This window comes from Belonocnema kinseyi, chromosome 5, assembly GCF_010883055.1.
Source record: "Belonocnema kinseyi isolate 2016_QV_RU_SX_M_011 chromosome 5, B_treatae_v1, whole genome shotgun sequence".
In the NCBI taxonomy this organism is placed as follows: Eukaryota; Metazoa; Arthropoda; class Insecta; order Hymenoptera; family Cynipidae; genus Belonocnema; species Belonocnema kinseyi.
Genome location: NC_046661.1, coordinates 115,975,716 through 115,998,773, shown reverse-complemented (window position 1 = coordinate 115,998,773; position 23,058 = coordinate 115,975,716). Strand labels below are relative to the sequence as shown.

At 30.1% G+C, this 23,058-nt stretch overlaps 1 protein-coding gene across 5 annotated transcripts in view; it reads left to right on the top strand.

Moving 5' to 3' along the window:
- Positions 1–5,918: 5,918 nt before the first annotated feature.
- LOC117173509 (troponin T, skeletal muscle) overlaps positions 5,919–23,058 on the top strand; it is a 23,594-nt gene continuing 6,454 nt past the window's right edge. Inside the window, exons 1-10 of one of the 5 annotated variants that reach the window (XM_033362130.1) lie at positions 7,883–8,003; positions 8,115–8,265; positions 8,344–8,388; positions 21,392–21,422; positions 21,620–21,724; positions 21,798–21,894; positions 21,970–22,006; positions 22,091–22,196; positions 22,649–22,867; positions 22,950–23,042. In XM_033362130.1, coding sequence (XP_033218021.1) covers positions 8,363–8,388; positions 21,392–21,422; positions 21,620–21,724; positions 21,798–21,894; positions 21,970–22,006; positions 22,091–22,196; positions 22,649–22,867; positions 22,950–23,042 — 714 coding nt within the window. In that variant the 5' untranslated portion in view covers positions 7,883–8,003; positions 8,115–8,265; positions 8,344–8,362. Of the gene's footprint in view, positions 6,094–7,882; positions 8,004–8,114; positions 8,266–8,343; positions 8,389–14,983; positions 15,072–18,745; positions 18,764–21,391; positions 21,423–21,619; positions 21,725–21,797; positions 21,895–21,969; positions 22,007–22,090; positions 22,197–22,648; positions 22,868–22,949; positions 23,043–23,058 lie in introns of those variants that run through there. The other 4 variants (XM_033362132.1, XM_033362131.1, XM_033362133.1 and 1 more) reach the window with 4 other exon arrangements.

The following is a 23,058-nucleotide window of genomic DNA, read 5'->3' as shown; positions in this document are numbered from 1 at the left end:
TGGCCATTAATGATAATTAATTTTTTTAATTTTATCCAATTGGTATATCAATATTTCCAGTTATAAATTTAATTAAAAACGTACCTAATTTCATGAAAGAAATGGAAATATTAGACTATTTGCATGCTTCTAATTTCACACCCCTAATTATTTAAATAAATATTAACCTACGGTTATTCTCGTGGCTATGTTTTTGGACAACAAACGCACAACCAAATATATCTTTATAAGAGTTTTTTAACTTTGAAAGAAATTATTAAATTTTATCCAAAAAATTCACCGTCTCTACCGAAGACAGTTTGATAATTTTTAAAAGAGATATATGCATAGCAAAAAAATGTTTCTTAATTTCTGACATTTTTTTAGTTCAGTAATATATTGATAATTTTTATTATTTTTAACCTAACATCATTTCGTGTGGACGTGAGCTTGCTGGCGATTATGTTATATTTCACTTTCATTTCCACTTTCAGTTTTCTGACATATTCGAGTTTTTTAAAATTAATTTCGTAAATGTGGAAATACAAGGGAAAAAATTTCAAAAAATTGCCAGCCTAATCGAAATACTGAGAAGTGGGTTACAAAACTTTTAAAACTTGATTGATTTGTCGAGCTTATTATTAATTCAGTCATAAGTAATCTTGAAAAATGAATAAATTTGTTTTTGAATTAAACAAAAATCAAACAGTACTATTTTAATGTGAGTTTTACAAAAATTAAAAATGTATGAAAATATTAATTAAATTCGAATTAAACTATAGGTACTGTGAAACCACAGAAAATGAATTTAATATAAATAAATCTAAAAGGTTTAAAATACTTATTATTATTATTTTTGACTTATTATTACTTACCATATTGTATTTCGTTACAATGAAACGTCGATACATTTTCTTTCAAAATATTTTATTAAATTTTCAAAAAGCTAAAAAATACATTATCATCGCGGTAATTGATTTGATTTATATGTTTCGTGAATTTTATATAAATGTTATGAGAATTCGCAATAGCAAAGATTATACATTTTTTAAATATCAATCGCTTCAACTGTAAAGTCTTTAAAATTTCTTCAAATTTAAAGTTATTTTAATTTATTAGAAAAAAACGCGCGATTTTTTTTTGTTTTATCTCACGCAATTTTTAAAGTAAAACATAAAATTAATATTAATACCAAATTCGTGTGTTTCATAATATCTATGATCTAAAATAAAAGAAATGCAAGGGCAATATTTTTGAGAATTGATGAAAATCGATATCTTAACTTGAGAACTGATGTATATAATATTTTTGTACGATATATAGATAATCAAGCTGTTGAATTTTTGGTAACAAATCTAACAAATACCAATATCTGAAAAAAATTATTAACATAACATAAGAAAAAGTGGTTTAAGATTGTAGATATTCTTTTAAACCTAATGTTTTTTATGATGAATGTTAACAAAATCTGAAATTGTTAAAAATTTGTAAATATTCTTTGAAAACTAAGTTTTCTTCTTAAATGTACTATCAACTGTTCACGAAAAACTATAACATTAAAGGAAATTGTTCAAAATTGTGAACATTCTTAAAAATATTATGATTTCTTTTTAAATAACCAATAAGAAATTTAAAAAATGTAATTTGTTGCACAAATTTTATTCTTTAAATTCCAATCATTTCAAATTGAAAGCCCGGCAATAAGCGTTTAATAGAGAAAAATGATTATTTTCAAATTTCAGCGTAAAAGTGAAGATTATTCTATTATTTTGAATACGCGATTTTTCCATCTGTCTAAAATGTCAATATAAGAATAGGATATCTCAGAAACTAATTTATTTCTATTAACATAGCGGCCGCCGTATAGGTTCCTATTCTCCAAAAGAGAACGTGTTTTCATTATATTTAATTCCTTGTAATTGTACCAACAGATACACCTCACAGAGATGTCTTCTATTTCCCAAAGTGTTCGTATTTTGAGATTATTTAATTCCTTCTAGTAATTTCACAAAATATGTGTAATAAATTGTTTTAATTCCTTTATGTGGAATATAAGTTTTGAAAATGTAATCTTAATCAATTCAAGTCCACTTCTCTAGAGTTAAAATTATTTTAATTCACACATTTAAATAGATTTCTTTAATACATTTTTAACACGTTTAAATAAATTATTAAAATATAAATAGATATAAATTTGAATATTTTTCGAATTTATAAGTTACAAAAAGATTTAATAATGAAAAATAGGTTAAATAAATGCTTTCGATTAATTTTATTAAGTCGATTGATAGAAATAGGATTTGCACTTTTTCTGTTCCTGTTGGTGGATTTTTAGACGGAGAAAAATCGGGTATTCATATGAATATAAATTCTTAAGTTTTCTGAATTCAACGCTTATTACTCGGAATACACATTTCCAATGTAAAACGCTAAAATAACCTAAAAATTTAAAAAATCGGGAATCTTAATAATGACTTTTGTTTAAAAATACTCATTTCCACTAAAAATTAACACAAACAAAATCACAAATTAGCACAAACAAAATAATGAAAATAATTCCCTAAATGATTTGCACGTTTTAATTTAACTGCGCAAGGGTATTAAAAAATAAAATTTGTTCTCAATTCGCGTATGGTTTTTCTCAATAAAAGGGATTGTTTTTAGATTTCATTCTTTAAATTAAAAATTAAAGATAAAAACAACTTCAAACTATGAAAATCTAATCAGGTTATTAAAAAAATTTTTTTAATTATTTTTTGCAACATTTTACATTCTTCATAAAATAAATCTTAGGTACATTTTGTATAAAGCTAGAACACTTAAGAGAATATTATGTTATTTAGTTACAGCCATAAAAGTCCGCAAATTTAGTAACAACAATTAAATTAGGTTCCACGTCAAAGGTTGCGTTTCAGGAAGCTCTATTTTTGGGTCGAAAATTAGATTTTTTTTGTAGAAATAAAAAATAAAATGGTTTTAGCCAGTTTGTTTGAAAACAGCCCCGAAATAACATTTTTCGGGGCCTAGGGCTAAACCTCGAAGGGGCCCTCTTAAAGGCAGAGAAAATCCCAATTTTGCTATAACGTACGTAATTTTGTGAGGTCAAAGGCCCCTCGGGCCCCCTAAGGCCTGGGGCACTAGCCCCACCGTGCCCCTTGGTAAATCCGGCACTATTTGAAAATTATCAACTTAAATTAAATTCTCTGACGCCAGATCCATTGATATTAAAACACTTATTGAAGAGATGAATTATGAAAATCTCTGACAGTTTTTACATTTGATCTTCTCAGAAAATCGTTTAATTTTAATGGTACTTGTTTAAAAAATTTCCTTCAAGTTAAAAGGATAGAGGGAAAACTGGTTTAAACCTTCATACGTTTCTATATCAACAAAAAACATTATTTTAATATTCTTTGTCCAAACCGAATATTATTTCTTCGTCTACCACACCATGTAATTTTGATTAATAAATGGACAAAACACAGAGTAATGTTGATTTTTCAGTGTGTTTGGTCCATGAAAAAACTATTTGTTATTCTTTCATTAATAATTGCATATAATAATTTGTCATATGTAGTTATATTCATACTGCACAAAAAGTCGCGTGTCAACGGATAATTAAAAATGTAGATCATTAATTTAATTGACAGAGAATTGAATCAAACCAGAATCGACCCCGGGAATCGTCTCTGTTTGGATGTGTGTACGCAAATAAAGGGCATAGATTCATTTCACGAAACCAGGCTTTAGATTCTCGTAAATAAGAGAAACTTTCTTAATTCAGAAATCAATTTCTATAAAGTTTTATAAAATTTTTGATTCATTTATTTTTTATTTATTCATTATTTAATTACTTAGAACCCTTTTTAATCTTTAACTTCATATATTCATGTATTTTGATGCGCTGATTACAAGTATAGCCATGGAAATACCCAAAAATAAATTAATACTATCAATATACTTCGAAATCTTAAAAATGTTTACAAATTTAAAGTTATTTCATGTTACTATAGGAAAAAAAACTTCATATGTTAATAGTAGTAATAGTTATAATAATAGTCGTCAATATTAAGGTCAAACTGGCTTAAGCCTTTTTGAGTTTTTATATGAGAAAAAATATTTTTGTCTCATTCTAGGTTCAAAAGCAGCCCATACTCTTTTCTTGTTGAGTACACTATGTACATTTTAGGGGCTACCCTCTCCACTTGAACTTTTTTGCTCATAAAAGGATAAACATTGAACTAGGATGACTTTCAATTGTGTTTCTTTCTTTATAAAACTATTTTTTATTATTTCAAAATTAATACTTTGATATAATAATTTGTATACATATATGGTTTTATTTGTATTGCACAAAATGTACAAAAATCAGATTGTTTATTATCATTATGATATTTTTGACAATACTTTATTAGTTTCAACGCTTTTTTCACGCATTATTCTTATTATGTTTTCCAATCATTTTACAATCATTTTCGGTTTACAGACCAGTGTGCAGGAGGAAAACCTGATGCGTACAATGTATTCGTTCATGTATATGCAAAAACAAATACGCTGTATTTCACAAATGACAAGAATAATCATCAATTTAAATATTTGAGATACACAAAAAATTTTGAGGCATGATATGCACGAATCACCAGATGTAATAAAAATCTGATTTAAAATAAAAAATTGCCTTAGAATATTATTTCCAATCAATATTTCCCAAATTTTGAAAACACTCGATGGAAAGATATGGTTCCTTGCTTCAGAGAAGCGTAAAGTACATCTGACTAAATATTTCTTGGAAACGAGAATATGTACTTTTAGTAGGGGTAAATATTTCTGTGGTCTTAAAAATCAACATATTGTGCAGAATAAGCATCGAACAAAGTTGATTAAATATTAATTGATATAGAGAACCAAATTCTTGACTTAGGATTTTTTTAGATCTGTATTTCCTATACCAATATTGCTGTAGAAGAAGCTGATTGAAACTCGCGCACATATCAGCAATATGACAGTCAATTATTCACTATAATTTTCAATTTCCTCATGTCAAGAATGTTCCTCTTAGTTCATTTATCTGGAAAGATTTATCGCTCTTTTATCATATCTGATGTCCGTCATCGACAATTCAATGCTCTATTTTCCAAATCGTCAGGAAGCTCAAATATACAAGTCAACACAAAATTAAATATTAAACAATACTTCAACATTCTTAAACCCAATTTCTAAACATTGATGAGTTCCGAAAACCTGCCGACATTTCTCACAAATTTATATCGACAGGAATTTGTCTTCATATCCTCTAGTCCGGCGAGATATTTTGGCAAGAAAAGTGCAGTCCCCAATTTACCAGAATCTTACTCCTTATTGATATGTCAAGACGTTTTCAAACAACTATATCACTTTTAAAGATCCAGGTGAGTAATACCCGTTCAGATAAGCCTTCCTAACCAAAAGTACTCCACCAATTTGCAAAATTAATAAATTGATGATTCAAGACAATCTGATTAATCTATCAACACATACCAGCTTAAATCTTCAACTACACTGTTTGAAATGGAAGCAGGATCAAGGTCCAAAGAAAAACAAATTCTAAAACTCAAGACCCCTCCACCTACTCTGAAGCTTTTCGAGTAAGCAGGAATCTTGCTACCGCCTACTCGATCTCTGGAGAAGCGAACTAATTAGGCCGGAGCTGGGTTTCCGAATCGGACCGCGGGTGGATCTGGAGTAAGATTTCGGTCGATCATAATAAGCGAATACGAGGCGGGGGCTGGGAAGATGTGATTCTTGAGCGAAGAAACTCCGCTGACAAAAATAGTAGCGTCAGGATCGCATCACGCTTGCGCCCTGGCTATCAGAATAGAGTCTCGAGTCCACAATCCTATTAATAAATCCCCGAAAGGAAAGATGAGGTGGTTGCGGAGTAGGTGGAGGATGATATCGAAGTCTTGGTTCTGCCCAGGGCGAAAAGGCCGATCTTCAGAGCCGCTGTAGCAGTCGCGCGGACTCCACATTCCACCAGAGAAACCCTCGCGGTAGTGTCAAAGCAGCCTCTCGCTCGGCTAAGGCCCGAGAAATCCCACTCAAATTCATTAGATTCTTTCACCCTAGACCCAAAGTGTAAGTGCATCCTATATCTGCGATACTCCGTGCGCGATTGCAACCGATTCGTTTACCAGATCAGTGGATTTTATCAAACCTAGTGGAATTTACAAATGGGATTGTGGAAGTGAGGAGTGAAGACGTGCTTTGCATCTGTTGTGTGCTTTTGAGAAATCCTTGACGAATAAAGTGAAGATGATTGTTGTCTGATAACTAACTTGTCAAGGGTTAAAGTGCGGTTCAGATAACTTTATTTGAAGTTAGTTGGGGTTTCTAGATTGTAAGGATTTTTTCTTTCCTGGAAAGAAAGTGATCCCTAGTAGCAGAGTAATTTGGTGCTAGATAGAATTGATACAACTAGCTGATTTCATTTTTGAAAAAAAGATGGCTACTAGGGATTGTGCATAGATTAGACCTTTAGGATTCACATGCTATTTCAGTGGAAGGGTAAGTAATTGGCTCTTCAGAACTATCATCTACACTGGTCTGGAAACTGATGGTGATTATTTATCTAAGAGCCCTTCATAATCTGATTCCACAACATCTGATGAATTCTCAACAACTGCCATTCAAAGACAAGAAGCCATCACCTTTAGATAATCTAACCATCTATTCGTATGCATTCTGATATATAAACTGATGATTGTTTATAAATGGGTCATCTACAGATTTGGTACTTCCTGAAGTTAGCTCTGAGATTTAACTACACAGCCCATACTCATTTTTGGTAAAGAAACATGATTTTATTGTAGGATCATCAGAAGAGAGATAATAATGCACTTCTTCCGATTCAGGTTCGTCTTTAGTAAAAAGAATGTAGAACAATATGTTCATTTTATCCTATAATAAATCGGTGTGTTTCTTTTAGAAAACAGAACGTGGACCATGCGTTTCCCCCTCTTTAAAGAGACATGAAGAACAATTGATACCGACTGTTTTAAGAGATGAGTTTATCTGAACTGATAGTTGCTTAACAATGAAGGCTTTTCCCTTTCGGTTAACTTCTTGCCTACTGTGTTGGGAATATTATAAATCTTTAAGGTCCCCTGATTTGAATATCTACTGAAAGGAACACTAAATAATCATATGCAGAAAGGAGTTTAGAGAACATTTTCAAAACACTCTAAGGATATCCTTAGGCTCATCATATGGAATCAAGATAGTTCTCTTCATGCTGATTTACAGATTTCAAAAGTCTCCAAATCAACTCGTTATTAATAATTCTCTATATGCTGATGATTTCTTACCAAACTAATACCTTACTGTCACCTTCTGATCCTTCTGCTGATTATACTTTTGCAGCTCTTCAATACTCCTTAGCTAACTTCTCATTTGATGAATCATTATCATTATTCTTTATACACATTAAAAGAATCACCTACTTGTTTTCCAGAATCAGAAATTTACACACATCAAATTCAGGTGAAGCTATTTCAGAACCAGAGATATTTTCTGAAACCCATAAAGCTACTCTTTCACTACTCCGCTTCTCTTAGTCACATACTAATCTCATTTCAAAGTATTTTAAATTTAAGAGCTATCTAAAAATTGTTTTTCCAATAATCAGATAAGATCCCCACAAGGATGTGGCCAAGGATGTTTTCATCATTTCAGGGAAAATCTAATAGACCCATCAAAAGCTTCAGATGCTCCTTTACAGTGCTCGTTATGGCCTTTCAGTGTAGGAAGAGAGTTTTAAATCGGATTACTCTAGGATTCCTGTGGGACGACAGTTTTCTATACTTAAGGTTCATTTCGCATTCTTTTTCTCGATTTTCGTTTAACGAGGACTCAGGGACGAGGCGACGGAACGAGTCGAGACGAGCTACGATAGAATCGGCCGAGTCTAAAATTAGGGATATGGAAGCGTGAAGAGTTAGAAGGGGTCGGCTCCTTATAGAGCTTGCAACGTCGACTGTTCGGCCAGGGTTAGCAAACTGTTTCTCCACTCGGATATCATATTACGTTTCGGTGCATTTCGTTTAATTTCTTTTTCTTCTGGACCTCAGGCTTGTCTATAAATTCTTCCAATTTTTTAGAAAATTCTCTTGAATGGAGTTCTTACTGATCCTAGTCTCCTAGGGTTTCATGAATCAAGAAGGGGCGGTAGATTCTGGAAGCAAATTGGGGTTGATGATCTAACCTAGGAATTAAAAGTGACAAACCCCATTCTCCTCGATTCAGATTCTGGTAAACGAATCGGTGCCAATTGTATTTTAGTGGTCGAAATTCTACAGATTTGTGCAACTGTCTTTTCTTGTGTTGCAGCACCTAAATACCTTCAAACATGTCTGACGATGAGGAACAATACTCGTGAGTATAATTCTATAAAATTATTTTATTACGTTGCGAATTTACAATTTAAAGTAGGTACTGCAACTGCTATTAATACTATTGCAAACTTAGACTTATTGTCATAATGGAAATTAATTTTGCAAGAGAAATAAATGGAATTTTGTCAAATGTAACGATAATGGTAGGATCTTATTGGAATATATATTCCCTAGATAAACCAGAAGTTTCTAACAGAAATGTTCTTTTATAAATAATTTTGATCAGATTTTAAATAGTATTTATAGAAAAAATAAAGAATGCGACCCCAGTTAAAAAATCTAGGGTCAGAATTTCAGGTCTACGATCATTGCAAAGCTGCAAGTATTTTTTCTGCTCTTCTTTTCGTCAGGATTCAAATGACTAATGATGAAAGTTCGATTTTTTATAGATGGCCCAATAAAGGTATTCAAAGTAAATCAGAAAAATTGTTACTGAATTTTTATGTATCCAGTGTACTAAAAGTGAGCTTTGTCCTTACCTCAATATAAAGAATGGTTTTGACCCAAATTGTTTTCATGAAAATATTCATTTATCTTTGTTACACCCATAATCAGATTGCTATATGTATTGGTTGTTTATCCTTATTTTAGATTTGTTGAATTTTGTCCTCTCCAATATTTTTCATGTTTCATGTCCCTTGTATGAAATTTAAAATTAAACAGAAGTATCCGATTTTTGTTATTATTGGAAAATGTTATTCCTTGTGTCTGAAATATAATGTTACATTATGTAATTGCAAAATGGCATGTTTAAGAAGTTACTAACACTTGTTTTGTTTCCTTCTGTTTACAGCAGCGAGGAGGAGGTCGAGGAAGTGTAAGTGTCTCCTAAATTTCAATGTGATTTACCCCAGTATTTTAACTAGAAAAAAAGTTATTATTATTAATATGTGAAAGAAAAAAGCGTTGGACTTTTGAACGAGATTTGCGGAAATAGTAGTATATAACATAGTATATGACATTGTTACGATTACACAAACTAATAATTTGATGTCTTTCATATACCTTTTTTTTTACTTTACATGTAAGAAATTGAAAAACCTGTATTTCCACAGTTTTGATATTTTATAAGAAACTCAGAAAATTCGAATATTGAGAAAACAGCAGTCGCCTTTTTTTTAAATGTAACTTTCACTTTTCATTTGTCATTGATCGATTTTCAGTTACCGTTGGTTAAATTGAAAATGAATGAAAAATAATAAAACTGAAGAATTAAAATTGAATAGAGAGAATCGATTAGTTAAATGTAAAGATTCAAAATTTATGACTATATAGCAGTAATTAAAATTCCAAAAATAAAAATTGAGAAATAGAAAGTAAATAATAAAAGTGATAAGTGATTACTTGGAATTGAAAGTTGGAAAATGGAAAGTAAGTAATGAAAATTGAAAACTGAAAATTATGCAATGAAAATCGGAAATGAAAACTGAAAGGCAGAAAATAAGATGTACATAAAAATTAAACTTCTGGTTTTCATTTTTCTGTGCTCATTTCTAATTTTTTAGAAAATTTGACTTTACACTGTATGTATTTGTTGAAATCGACATCGGTGAACGTAGAAAAACGAAATTATAAAATTCTCAATCTACAATTAAAATGTAAAAATGAAAATGAATATCTGAAAAATAAATATTGTAATATGAAAATTTTGAAATAAATTAAAGAATGATCATTAAAAAAAAAATTAAAAGTGGAATTTCCATTTTCAATTCTCATTTTCCACACTACAATTCTTCATTTTAAAGTTATTAATTATTAATTTTGTCGCCTAAATTAAAATTTTTTTAAATTTCAGTAAACAGTGAGAAATGAAATTTATCAAACTTGCAATTAAATAATAAAGAAAAGGAAAAAATATGAAAATTAAAAATAATATTCCTCATTAAAAAATGTCTAGTTAAACGTGGGGTAAAAATAGCCAATTTTCTACACCTTCTAAGACTTTTCTTACATTTATGATTGCAGGAAGTAAGTTCCAGACACATCCACTGCATTAAAGGCATCAGGCCACCCACGTCGAGGATTGTTTCTTTTTATGTTTTGCTAAACAGTAGAGTAGCGTGTTTACCTCGACCGGTCGCCAGAAGTAGAAAATTTAGTTATTTTTCCATCTTCTGTTAAAATTCTGAATGTCAAAAATTCAATAATTACAGAAACATATTCTCAGTTTTCAAATGAATAACATAAATACCAATTTTTTAGACTCATTTATTAAAAATCTACATTATTTCAGTTTCTTTATATCTTCGAGCTTGATTTTTGTTAACTTCAACCTTCTCTGCGACTTTAACCGTGGATGGAAAAATCAATCCTTGTCGAAGTGTATTGAACTGCGTGCGTTGCAACCCCTTCGCGATAGCATCGGTAGCGCTGAATAATTTTTGGTACCTTCCTTCTCTCAGAATGTTTTCCACCACTAGAAAAAATCCAATTTTCTCTAGGCTTCCAATTAAAAAATCAATTTGTATTTAAAATATTAATAACCTCAAAGTAATTCATTCATATCTAAATTGGAGAATTTTTCGTAGAAGAAAAGACTCTCTTCTTTCTCATTTCGATTTTTGCAATCGGTCCAGTTTACCCTGCCCCCCCCCCCCCGTGTGAAATTTCGATTTTTGGGAATGACAAATTCAGAAAATGGCAAAATTACGTAATTCGGATCAGCACACGGCACGGCGTGTTATAACAGTAACTATCTCATGAAATGCCGGCCGGTTTAAAATTAGAGCGTGTTTTCTTTACTAAAATAGAGCGGCCGGATGGCGCTGTGCTTTACCTACTCAGAAACGAATTTAGTAACTCAATGCGAGGACAGCAAGAAAAAATATCTCGATACAAGTCATTGTGACGAACACTCAGGAGCTTTGTATTTTCGTCTTGAGGCGAAAAGACAAATGACAAATACTTGAAATGCTCCCAACTATTATAAATCTGTATATTCTTCTATTTTTTTATCGTCAAATTAAAAATATTGTTTTTGCGCTCGACAATGTAGAAAATTCAGAATTCACTGAACACATTCAATATTATCCATTGGATTTCAGGCCATAAATAACTTTTTTCTAAGGAAAGGAGGTTTCGTAAACATAAAAGCTTTTGACCTATATTTAACCGCACTCGAATTTCATTCGAATTTTGGTTTACTGGCACCATCAATTAATTTAAGAGGGAAATCATTTTCAATACAAAATAAAAATTTTTTGAATTGAATTTTTGAAAAAAAATCTTTCAAAATTTTCTTAGTAACCGCAGGTAAACTTTTTTATTCTTTAGAAGATTTTCAAAATATTTAACAAGTTTCTTTTATAAATCTCAAAAAATATAGATTTGAAAAAAAATCTAAATCTTTATAAGTTTCAAATTAATTTTTAATCTTTTCAAAACTTCTAAATATCACTTAAACATACTAGATTTTTTTCAATTTTATAATTTTGAAATATTGATAAAATTTGGCTTTCAAATCTTCCATATTCTTTTTCGAAATTTTAGAAGATCATTTTAAACGTTTTAAAATCTTTTACAATTTTCTCTTAAAATTCATCTTTTAGCATAAAAGATATTCCTGAAATAACTTTTCCATCAAAGTTTTTAAATTTACTAGCATTATCAGTCTATTAAAGGGAAAAATAATTTGTTGTGTACAATCAAAATTTGGAATAACTATTTAATTGTTAAAAGTTTTTGAACACTCAAACTAGAGCTAAAGTTATTATTATTATTCGTTTGTTTTAAAGTTATATAAAAATGATTTTCCTAAGAATGTACCCAAGAAGACTCCAAAACATTTTACAGAAAATGTTGTTATTTCAAAAGATTGTACAAAATATTAGGAAAAATTTGAATTAGTTTAAAATAAGTTGAGGAGTTTTAGGAGTATGGTAAAATTTACAAATATTTGCTCAATTTTCGCAAATCTCTTAAAGTTTAAAAATATTTTTAATCGCTTCAAAACTTCTAAAATTCCAGAATATTTTCTAATCTGACTCAAATTTTTCATAAAATTTTGAAAAATCTTCCAAAATAAAAACAGCCCTACAATCTTCGAGATATATTATTGAAATGTTTAGAAATCATTTTAAAGGTTTCGAAATCTACATTTTTGTATAGATTTGTTGAAATCTTTTTAAATTTCTAACTCAATTTTAATCGTTTAAGACTACTAAACCTTCTAAGAATTTTTAAAATTATAAATATTTTTGTAATATCTTGCAAAATTAAAATAATAGCCTTTAAAATCTTTCGGATTATTTTTTGATAATTTTGAAAATTTTCTGAAATGTTTTAAAATATTCTTGTTAAATTAAATTTAAAAAAATTAAAATGTTCCTAGAAAACTGCTATATAATTTTTTTACATTCTTGAAATCTTTCAAAATTGATCAAACGCTTATTTTAAAGTATTAAAAAAATCTACGTTTAAAAAAATCTGAAATCTTTACAAGTTTAGAATTCACTTGAAATATTTCCAGGAATCTCAAGAAAAATCTTGCACTCTCTAGAAACTTTTCCAAAATTCTTTTCAAGCTATTTTCGGATCTTTTTAAACCGTTTAAAACTTATGAATATCCTTTAAATAATTCAGTTTTCTTTAAAAAATTTCAATGGAAATTTAAAGAAATTGCCTTAAAATAGTCTAGATGTTCGTTTGACATTTTTAAAATCTGTTCAAATGTTGGCAAATATTTTTGAAATTTTCTTTTGAAATTTATTTTTCAAAATAAAAAATCATTTTAAGTTTTCCTATGTATCTTATCAAATTTTAATAATCCACTCTTCGAATCCTCCAGATCTTTTTTTGTGTGAAAGATTTTACAGATTATAGCGTACCAGCAAAATGTTCAAATTTCCATGAACAGAATTTTTTCCCAATATTAAAAAATTATTTACAATTAAAAGGTTTTATTTTATTATTAATGTTCATAAACATTGAGAAATAAATTTTATCATAGATTAAAATTACTTATTCGGAAATTTTGATTTACAAAATTGATCATACATTAACAAACTGTAAATATCTACTAAAAGTAATATTCTCGCAGTCAGGCGAAAGAATGATACATAGTGTGAAATATTACATATAATTTTACCACTATAAACAAAGTATATTGTATATTTTTTAGTCAATACATATTATATACAATTTACAGCTTGCATGTTAAAATATGCAATATACAAAACAATTCAGGCAATTCTGAATTATACTCTCGTGTTCGAAACAGAGAAGTACCATGTAAATTAATACATTAGTGAACATTTGAGAAACCGCATGTACGTCGAATATGTTGAAATGGATTTCGTTTTGTATCATTAGCAAATCACAGAAGGAACTGATGCGAATTTCACTCCCGGATAACATAGAATAAAAGCCGGCCAGTTTAATTTAATTATAACTAAGGCTAATTAAATTATGGACACTTCTTATCAAATATAAAACAGGAAACTCGAAAAAGTTAGAACTGATTCCATTTCAAAGTGGGTACGATTTTATAAAAGGTCAAAAGCTTTTGAAACAGTTATAAAAAAAGTGACCAAATTAAAAAAGTCGAAAGTAGATTTTTTCAAAAAGTCAATTTTTACTCCATTAATAGAATAAGTAGGAAAATAGAGATTTTAGGTAGTTGTCCTAAATATCAGGTGGCTGGAATGAAAAAATATATTGTTTCATAAAAAAGTTTAAAATTGACGAAAAATGGTATTTCAACAATAGTTTTCGTAATTACATTTTTTCATACTGTCTATTTTTATGACAAAAAATTCCTTATAACTTTACTGTTTCAAATTTTAAAAATATTTAGGGAAGTGTAAGTTTGGGACAGCGAGTTTTTCTCAATTTCTTTGGATTGGTGCCACATGTTACTACTGTTACATATTATAATATTACTATTGATACAAATATGTGACAGTAATGACAGTTGGCACCAGTGCAAAGAAATTGAGAAAAATGTGCTGTCCCAACATAGACAGTGTTCCAACCTATACGACACTCCCCTAAATAATCTCCTTGTCGGCTTATTAGAGCCAATTATATTATAAAAGAAAAAAAAGAGATACAAAATTATCCATATCCAAGGAGTTATAACCTTTTTTTTGTTCCGGGCCCACAATTCCAAAAAATAATATCATTTAAAAACCGGACACTTTTTTTAGATTAGAGCGACTGCCCAAAAAAGTACTTGAGACGATTCTATAAACTCTCAAATGATTCATTCACACTTTTCGAAGCTCATTCTATTTATAAAAATGAAAATATAAATAAAAATACTCCCTGTCAGAGATACCGACCATCTGTTCAGGAAATAATATTTCCGTAAGCACAGCGCTTTTGTTCGTCTCTATTTGCTTTTATCAAGCGAGTTTATTTTTTTTTCAACGAATCGCACTGAAACGTTTTATCTCGCGTGTTAACACTGTCATTGCCCCCCCCACTCCCGCGGCCCCTATTCAAAACCAACCCACGTTACCGCCCCAGCAATGTTTTCCCCGGACGATAAAAAGCCAATAACTGACTCTGGTTTTTATGTCTTTTTTATCTTATTTCTCTCTCATCACAAACACCACACTCAAACCAAACCAAATCAAAATCATCACCAACCAATCAACCAATCGGCGCACGCGACGCGATCGTTTCGATATGACAAAAAAGGCAGCCGGAGAAGAAGTTCGAGTAAGTGCCCAAAAATATTTGCTATTGCCTATATCTTTGTTTGTCTCTTGTCCGTATTGTCGGTCAGTTTGTCCGTCCGCTGAAAAAATTCTCTCTGTCGCAGACGTTGTACCAAAAATGCCATTTGAGGTGAAATTATCGTTTCCAATTTTGGGGTGAGACATTGTTTTTCCGGAAAGGGGGGGGGGGATTATAGTAAAAATAGTCATTTTCAAATTTTCCAAATATAATTTGATTGGTGATTGGAAAAGATAAATTTTTTCAAATGGATCAATCTGTCACTGTCGCTGCTGCCGAATTGTACAGCTGCCATATACGTTTCTTTACAAAAACTGTTTGTTGGCCAACGCAGTCACATTCTGTAGTTGTTCCTGCGTCATATCTTTCACGTCATTTGCTACATTTGCAATGTTTTTTTATTTTCGGTTGTTGATTATTGGTAATTGAGAACTTTGCATTTTTCGATTTAATCAAAAATAAAATTGAAATTTACTCGATGACACAAGTTACGAAAAATATTAATTTTCCGAAGCAAAATGAAATGTATACATTATCACAAAAACAAATTGTATTTTTTCTTACTTTAAATCATTGTTCGCATTTAATTTACCGATTAAAAAATATATTTAAACAAAATGGCTTTATAATTTTAATAATGTAAATATTGTTTTGGCATGTTGCTAAATGGTTCAAAATATATAAGGGCTCATATGTCTGGCCTACACAGGTTTTGACTTTTCATTAATAGTGCAGTATTGATAATTTTTAATTTTTAATATAAGGAAGAAAAGGGCTTTAAAGCCCTATCTAAAATGGAATAAATAAAATTGCATAATTTAACCAAAATAAAAACTGAAATATGCCAAAGAGAAATGCCCTGATATATTTTGATTAATTTCCAAAACACACGCACATCATTTTCTTATTTGGAGAAATTATTATTTTTAAAGTAGTTTGAAGTGGACGAAATTTTGACTTTATATTTCTTTTTTATCTTGTGAAATCGAGAAATGTTTTTGTGCTATAATTCTTATACTTTAGTATTTGTATTTTATTTATTCCCTGTTGCTGAAGAGTACTCTGATGACAAATATTTTAAATAAAAATTGCCAATAAAAATGAATGATAAAATATCAATTTTTGAATTATAAAATATAAATTTAAAAAGTAAAATATCGTAGTAGAAATGCTAAGATAAAGCAAATATTACAATGTTTTCTTGAATTATGGAAGATAAATGATACTTTTTGGCACATTTTTACATATCTATTTTCTTTGTAATATATTTGGTCAATTGTACTGGTAATTCAATTTTTTTAAGTTATGAATTATCGCAAACAATGTAAGAACTGCGGAATATGAGAACAAAAAGTGAAAAATCCATTTTAGTTTAGTTATGAATATTTAAGAATATATTGTGCTTTGAAACAAATTAATCGAAATTCATTTAAAAATAGGCAATAATTACTTGGGCTACTAAACAAATGAAATGCAAGAGGAACCTTTTAATTTAATACTTTCTTAAAGTCATTAATAAAATGAAATTCATGTTCAAGTTCATTATTCCTGTTCTAGTGACATAAATTTCCAATTTTTGTTTATACATGAAATCAGAAGATGTCTTTATAAATTATTACTATATTTTTCAATTTAAAAATGAGACTCAAAGTTTTTTAAACTTATTGTATATTATAAGAGAAATATTAAAAGTATTCATGAATTTTACAAAGTGCTTACATGTTTAACAAGTTCGACCTATCTACGTCTTAAATTTTAGAACAGAATATATATATATATATTTTCAAATTAATTTTATTTCACGGATAGACAGAAAAAGTGCCACATACGATAATACTCAACAGAAATAATTTGGAGGGCGGGGTCAAAAGCGGCCAAAGTATATTTTCCACAACACTGCTTCTAAATTAAATTAGGTATTTGCTTAGTTTTTGCATAAAAACATATATACGACATTAAAATTCCATATTTTATCAAATGTGGCACTTTTATCCCGCGGCACTTTTAACTCTTAACTGAAGCATCTTTCCTAACTGAAGTTTGATAATCGAATTGATGGTATTCAAAACATACAGCAAAAAGCATTATCTCAATTTTTGCAAAAAATGGATTTATCACGTTTTGGTCGCTTACACCTCAATTACAAAGATAAAAAAGTCATTTTTTAATGTTCCTTCCAATTAATTATTTTATAATGCGAATGAATTTTAAAAACATAATTATTTCGTCGAAATTCAGATTATTACGTAAGAAAATTTTGTTCAAAATGTTCTAATAAAAGCTATTAAATAGTTTCAACGACATTAATACACTTTATTTTAAGAAATTATTCCAAGTAACAATAAATGATAAAAATTTATAGTTGTTGCGAAATATATAAATTTTAATTGAAACAGGAAAAAAAAGAATTCCGCATTTTCCACTCAAAAAATTGAAATAAAAAATTCTCTTTGTATTACAAATATTTGTCATCTAATCTAGAATAATGCACAATAAAAGTTTTTAGAAAGACTAAAAACAGAGTAGAATTAAATATTGCAAGAGCTGCGAGCCAGTTTTTATTTACAATCGAAAGCATTTTGCATATTAGCGCCAGGCGAGCTTTAAACGTGATTTTCCGTACGATTAATTGCTGTAATTATTATTAATCGACCCACCGACTCTATCCTTTCAAAGACACTCGCTCATCTCTTTTTCACGCCTTTTTTTGTAAATCTAAAGGTTTTATTTTAAAACACTTATTCTCACAATTTCTTTTTTCTTTCGACCTTTATTGCCAAGTTGAATTTTTTTAGTTGTATCGCTGCTGTGTTGATGGTACAAAAGAGCCCCTCCCCTTCACCCCCACAATTCCAAAAAAATCCCTCGTGAAAAATATTATTTTATTCGAGTCGTTCCACCGTCTTTCTTACACACACTTATTCAGCGCACGAGCCACACGCATTTCACTATTTCTTTAAATGTTATATATCACTATTTATGAATATTTTTCACGTAAACAAAAACACGCACACGCACTGCCGCAAGCATCGATATTTTTTTATTGTCACTGACTTTCTGTCACTGTCTTGCACCTAGAAGAAGCTTTTGTTGAAAAAAAGTTGACTTTCAAAAAACAATTCTTTCGATTCTAAAAAAGGTTTCTAAGTGTGAGTTTTCTTTCTGCAAACGCTCTTAATGTCTCTCTTATTTTTATTTTATTTTCTTATTTTTTTCTCAACATTTCTGTCTCTTTGTCGCATCGCTCGGATTAACGAAGCCAGTGCCAAATGAAGAATTTCTGAATAAAAAACTAGTTGGTTCAATAAACGGAGCCAACTTTTTTTTTCTTAAGTCAACAGTCTGCCAATTGGGTCGAGGGGAAGGATTAAAAAACTTGGTCGCTCCTGCGTGTCAGGAGTATGATATATATATATTTTTTTTTTTAATTCATGAATATTGATAAGCCATTGGCAGGCTGTGACCTCGATGTAAATTTGTTCTTAATGCAGAGCCGCTGGATGTTTAAAAAAATGATAACGCAAACAAAATATAAAGCAAAGAAAAGCAAGATTGAATGCCAAAAGAAAAATGCTTTGCGCAGTTCATCGAAAATGTGAGCGAACGTCTTATCGAATTTCCACTGTATTAACCGATCTGTACTTTCTCTTTTGTAGGGGTAGAACATCCCAAAAGTAAGTTGACTTTCGAGGTGTTGTTACACGTCAATAACACTTCTTGCTCACCAGCCACTCACCCCCCCTGCCAATTCTGACACCCCTCAGATTTAAGGGAGTAGATAAACCTTTACACTTTTTTCAGTTTACAATTTTATACATTATTCACGATTTTTCGAATTTTGTATAGTGCATTACAGTCTTACTTAAAAGGCACAGTTGGGTAAATAATGCAATCACTTGTGGTGAATTACACGCCGGAAATCATCGATTTTTTTAAACTTTAGCTACTTATTCGTTTATTAGATAAAATATTATATTGTTAAAGACTTCACGACAAAATTTTTTTTTAAGTTATTGTACATTTTTTATTTTGGACACTTTTTGAGTCTCTAAAATACGTATTGCACTATTTCACTAAAAGCAACAGAAAGATTTTTTAAACTTATTGTTTTTGTTACTTAAAGAAAAAATTGAACTAAATAGTAAAAAATTACATTCTAAAAAAAATTTATTTATTTTCACACAATAATTTCCTTTAAAAATGTATGTAAAACACATAGGTCTTATTATTTTTTTTCTAAAAAAATACTTTGAAGTACAAAAGTTTAAAAGAAATATAAAAGTTTCTTAGAAAATCAAATGTTTCGGTTTATATACATGAAAAAAACATAGAGTAGCGGTTGGAATCAATTGCAATTTCGAAATTTGCTTTATTCGGGATTTTTTTACAATAGAAAAAGAATTTTTGTTAATTAGATTGAAATCGAGCTGATTCGTGTTTTAGAGACTTAAAAAGTGTCCAAAATAGAAAAAGTACAATGATATGTAAGAAATCTATTAATTCTTCACTAAACAAATAAGCAGTCAAAGTTTGAAAAAATCGATAATGCAAAGGTCTGGGTTGTGTGAGTCCTTCTTAGAATCCACCTTGTAATAATTTTGAAATTACTTATAATTTTTTACAATTTTCTAATGGAATAGTTAAAACTATTATATTTCCAACCTAAAAATCCATGTTTGTATGCAACTAATTCAATTGAAACAGTCCATTACTTGAGATAAATCGAAAGCAATTAGAATTTTTCAATACTTTAAATTGAAATGACTTAATTTTGAACCTTTCCTGAGTTCAATTTGTAAGCTTGAATTTTATGCATTATAATCTAAAAAGTATAATTTAATATAATATAATAATAACTATTTCAGAGTTAAGTTTGCAATTGCTTTATTTTTAAGGCTTAAATATGAAAAGTTGTTTCCTTTTTACTTCGAACCTGAGATTAATCATTGTCAGTTTCAAGAATTTTAAATTAAAACTGAATCTTGAAGGTGTTATTAAATAAATTTTTCATTGTTAAATTCAAAGTTATTTGACACTCGAAAATAGTTGAAATTAAATGTCAAAACTCATTCCTGAGTATGCAAATGAATATTGATTTGTCTATTTTTTTATTGAATATTCCTCAAGTATTGTGAATTCCTGCATTTTGTGATGTGATTTCCCAAATGTATATTTATAATTCCAAAACTTCTTAAAATTGATCTTCCTTCTTCTGTCTTTTTTAATTGAAATCAATTGTCTGCAAGGTATATCTACATCCTTAATTGAATGTTTAAGTGTATGAATTTGCACCACCCGCCCTTCCCTTCAAATGTCACTTACAAGCAACAATGGTCCAGAATTTTTTGTTTATTAATAAGCATTAACGAATGAGGATTTTGTACGTGTTGACATATACGCAAGATTTACGTTCAATTCTCACTCCAAATGATTGTCCCAGTGTTTTGTTCACACACATTTTAATATAAAATTTTTGAACATTTACTTCCTGTTCAAGATCAATTTTTTGCAATAATCGCAACAATAATCCTGTTCAGCGTGCTCCACTGTGTGTCCCAAAATTCTGCATTGTTAATGAATACTTATTATTTCACGGAAATGCCTGTTTGTACATTTGCTCTTATGATTTAGGCATTTAGCTTTGTAAATATGAATCTGATGATTTGAAAAAAAGTTCAATGAGGTATTTTTTTAGACAAAATATCCCTTTTCTATTCGGCTCTGAATTTTTAGTGAGTGCAAGAGCTATATGCATTTAAAACTGGAGAAAGGATTGCAAAAAATAAGTATATTGCAAACAAATATATATTTGAAATTTCTAATTTTTTAAGGCAGTATACTTTCTTAATGCAACCATCTTCTGGTTCCTAGACACCAAAGAGGAACAAAAAACACGACATTCCAATTGTCGTGGATGCTATCATTTTCCTAATTACAATCCTCTAATTGTTTCTGCAAGATGAAACCTCATAAAGTTTGATTGAAATTTTTTAAAGCAGTTTTTCTTCCTGCAGATATATTTTCCTTTATCTAAAAATCTAAAACTTCACAACGCTTCGCAGTGCCTCAGCAATCTAATTAATTTTTTGCCTTGTATGTTAAAAATCTGTTTTTGGGAGTGCTTCACACTTGCTTGTTTCTGTGTCTTCTTGCTTGTTTATGCGAGAGAAGAGCAAAAAAAAGGGTATGAAGATTGGGGATTGGGGAAATGGATGATCAAAAATGCAGTTTTGTCTCTCGGAGAGTAGCATCGACAGGTGAAACTAAACATCTACTTTTGTTTTCGCTCCGGCAATTCACAGGGAGGCCGGCGAGGGAGTCGAGTTTATGAAGGTATGTATATTTCTTTAACTGCATACGTGAATTTCTAAAAGCATGTTCAGAAATAACAAGAAATACATTTGTCAAAAGAAGGAAAAGTTTTCCAAGAGTTAAAAATCCAGAGGGTTTCAAAATAAAAGATGTTTTTAGAGATACTTTAATAGAAAATTTTAAAACCATGCACTATGATAATAATGATGAATCTACAGAGACAAGAACAGAAGAGAAGCGATCTCGATGAACAGCTCAAGGAGTACATTTCCGAATGGCGGAAGCAGAGATCCAAGGAAGAGGATGAGCTCAAAACCTTGAAGGTACAATTACAATTTTTCTCAAATTCTAAATTTCAAAATTTTCAATCTTTTTCATGATGAATATTTTTTTTAGGAGAAACAAGCAAAGCGCAAAGTCACTCGCGCTGAGGAAGAGAAGAAATTGGCTCAAAAGAAGAAGGAGGAAGAAGAGCGTCGTCAACGTGAAATTGGTAGGTATATTTTTTCGAAAAAATATCAAAGGTGTCTGAAAACGATTTAATTAAATTTAAATTTTCTTTTCGCAGAGGAGAAGAAACAGCGGGATATGGAGGAAAAGAGGAAGTAAGCATATGCTATCTTTTTGGGATTTTAGTGAGTTTTTTTTATCTGGTTTTTTTTTCTAATCATTTTTAATTTTTAATTCAGACGTTTGGAGGAATCCGAAAAGAAACGTCAAGCTATGATGCAGGCAATGAAGGACCAGGCAAGCAAGAAGGGTCCCAACTTCACCATCACTAAGAGCAGTATAGCTGTAAGTTTCTTTTAATGTCTGGCTCAGAATTTATATGACTCTTAACTCCTCTGAATCACAAATTCTCTGGTTCAGAACTCTATAGACTCATAACTCTATGGACCCACATAACTCATTTAGCTTTTGGGTTATATAAATTTATGATATAACTTCTCAGGTTCATTTGATAAATTAAATTCCTCCTAAGCCTACATTTAAGAGGCAATTCCATTTTTGTCAAGAAGCATCCTTCTGACACAAGAGGAAGTTTCTTTGAGTGTCTTCTCTCTCAGATTTGGGTTCATGTATCTTCAGGCTCATGAATCATCTGTCTTAGACCTTATCTGGATAATAACTCATATGCCCCTTATTAATCCTTCGGCTCAGAATTCCTCTGGCTTATATAAATTATTTGGTTAAGAACTTCTTAGGCTTATAACTCCTCTTCTAACATTTTATCGTTTTTAAATCAGGGAAACCTCTCGTCGGCGCAACTGGAACGTAACAAGACGAAAGAGCAGTTGGAAGAAGAAAAGAAAATTTCCCTGAGCATTCGTATTAAGCCTTTGGAAATTGATGGTCTAGGAATTGACAAACTGAGATTTAAGGCCCAGGAACTCTGGGACCAGATTGTCAAGCTCGAGACTGAGAAATACGATCTTGAAGAGCGTCAGAAGCGTCAGGACTACGATGTGAGTATCATACAATATGTTAAAATTATTTACTCTTAGAGAATATCATTATATAAATAAAAAAATAATTCTCTGTTTTCAGCTTAAAGAGTTAAAGGAAAGACAGAAGCAGCAACTCAGGCACAAGGCTCTCAAGAAAGGCCTGGACCCCGAAGCCCTTACTGGCAAATACCCAGTTAATATAATTTCTA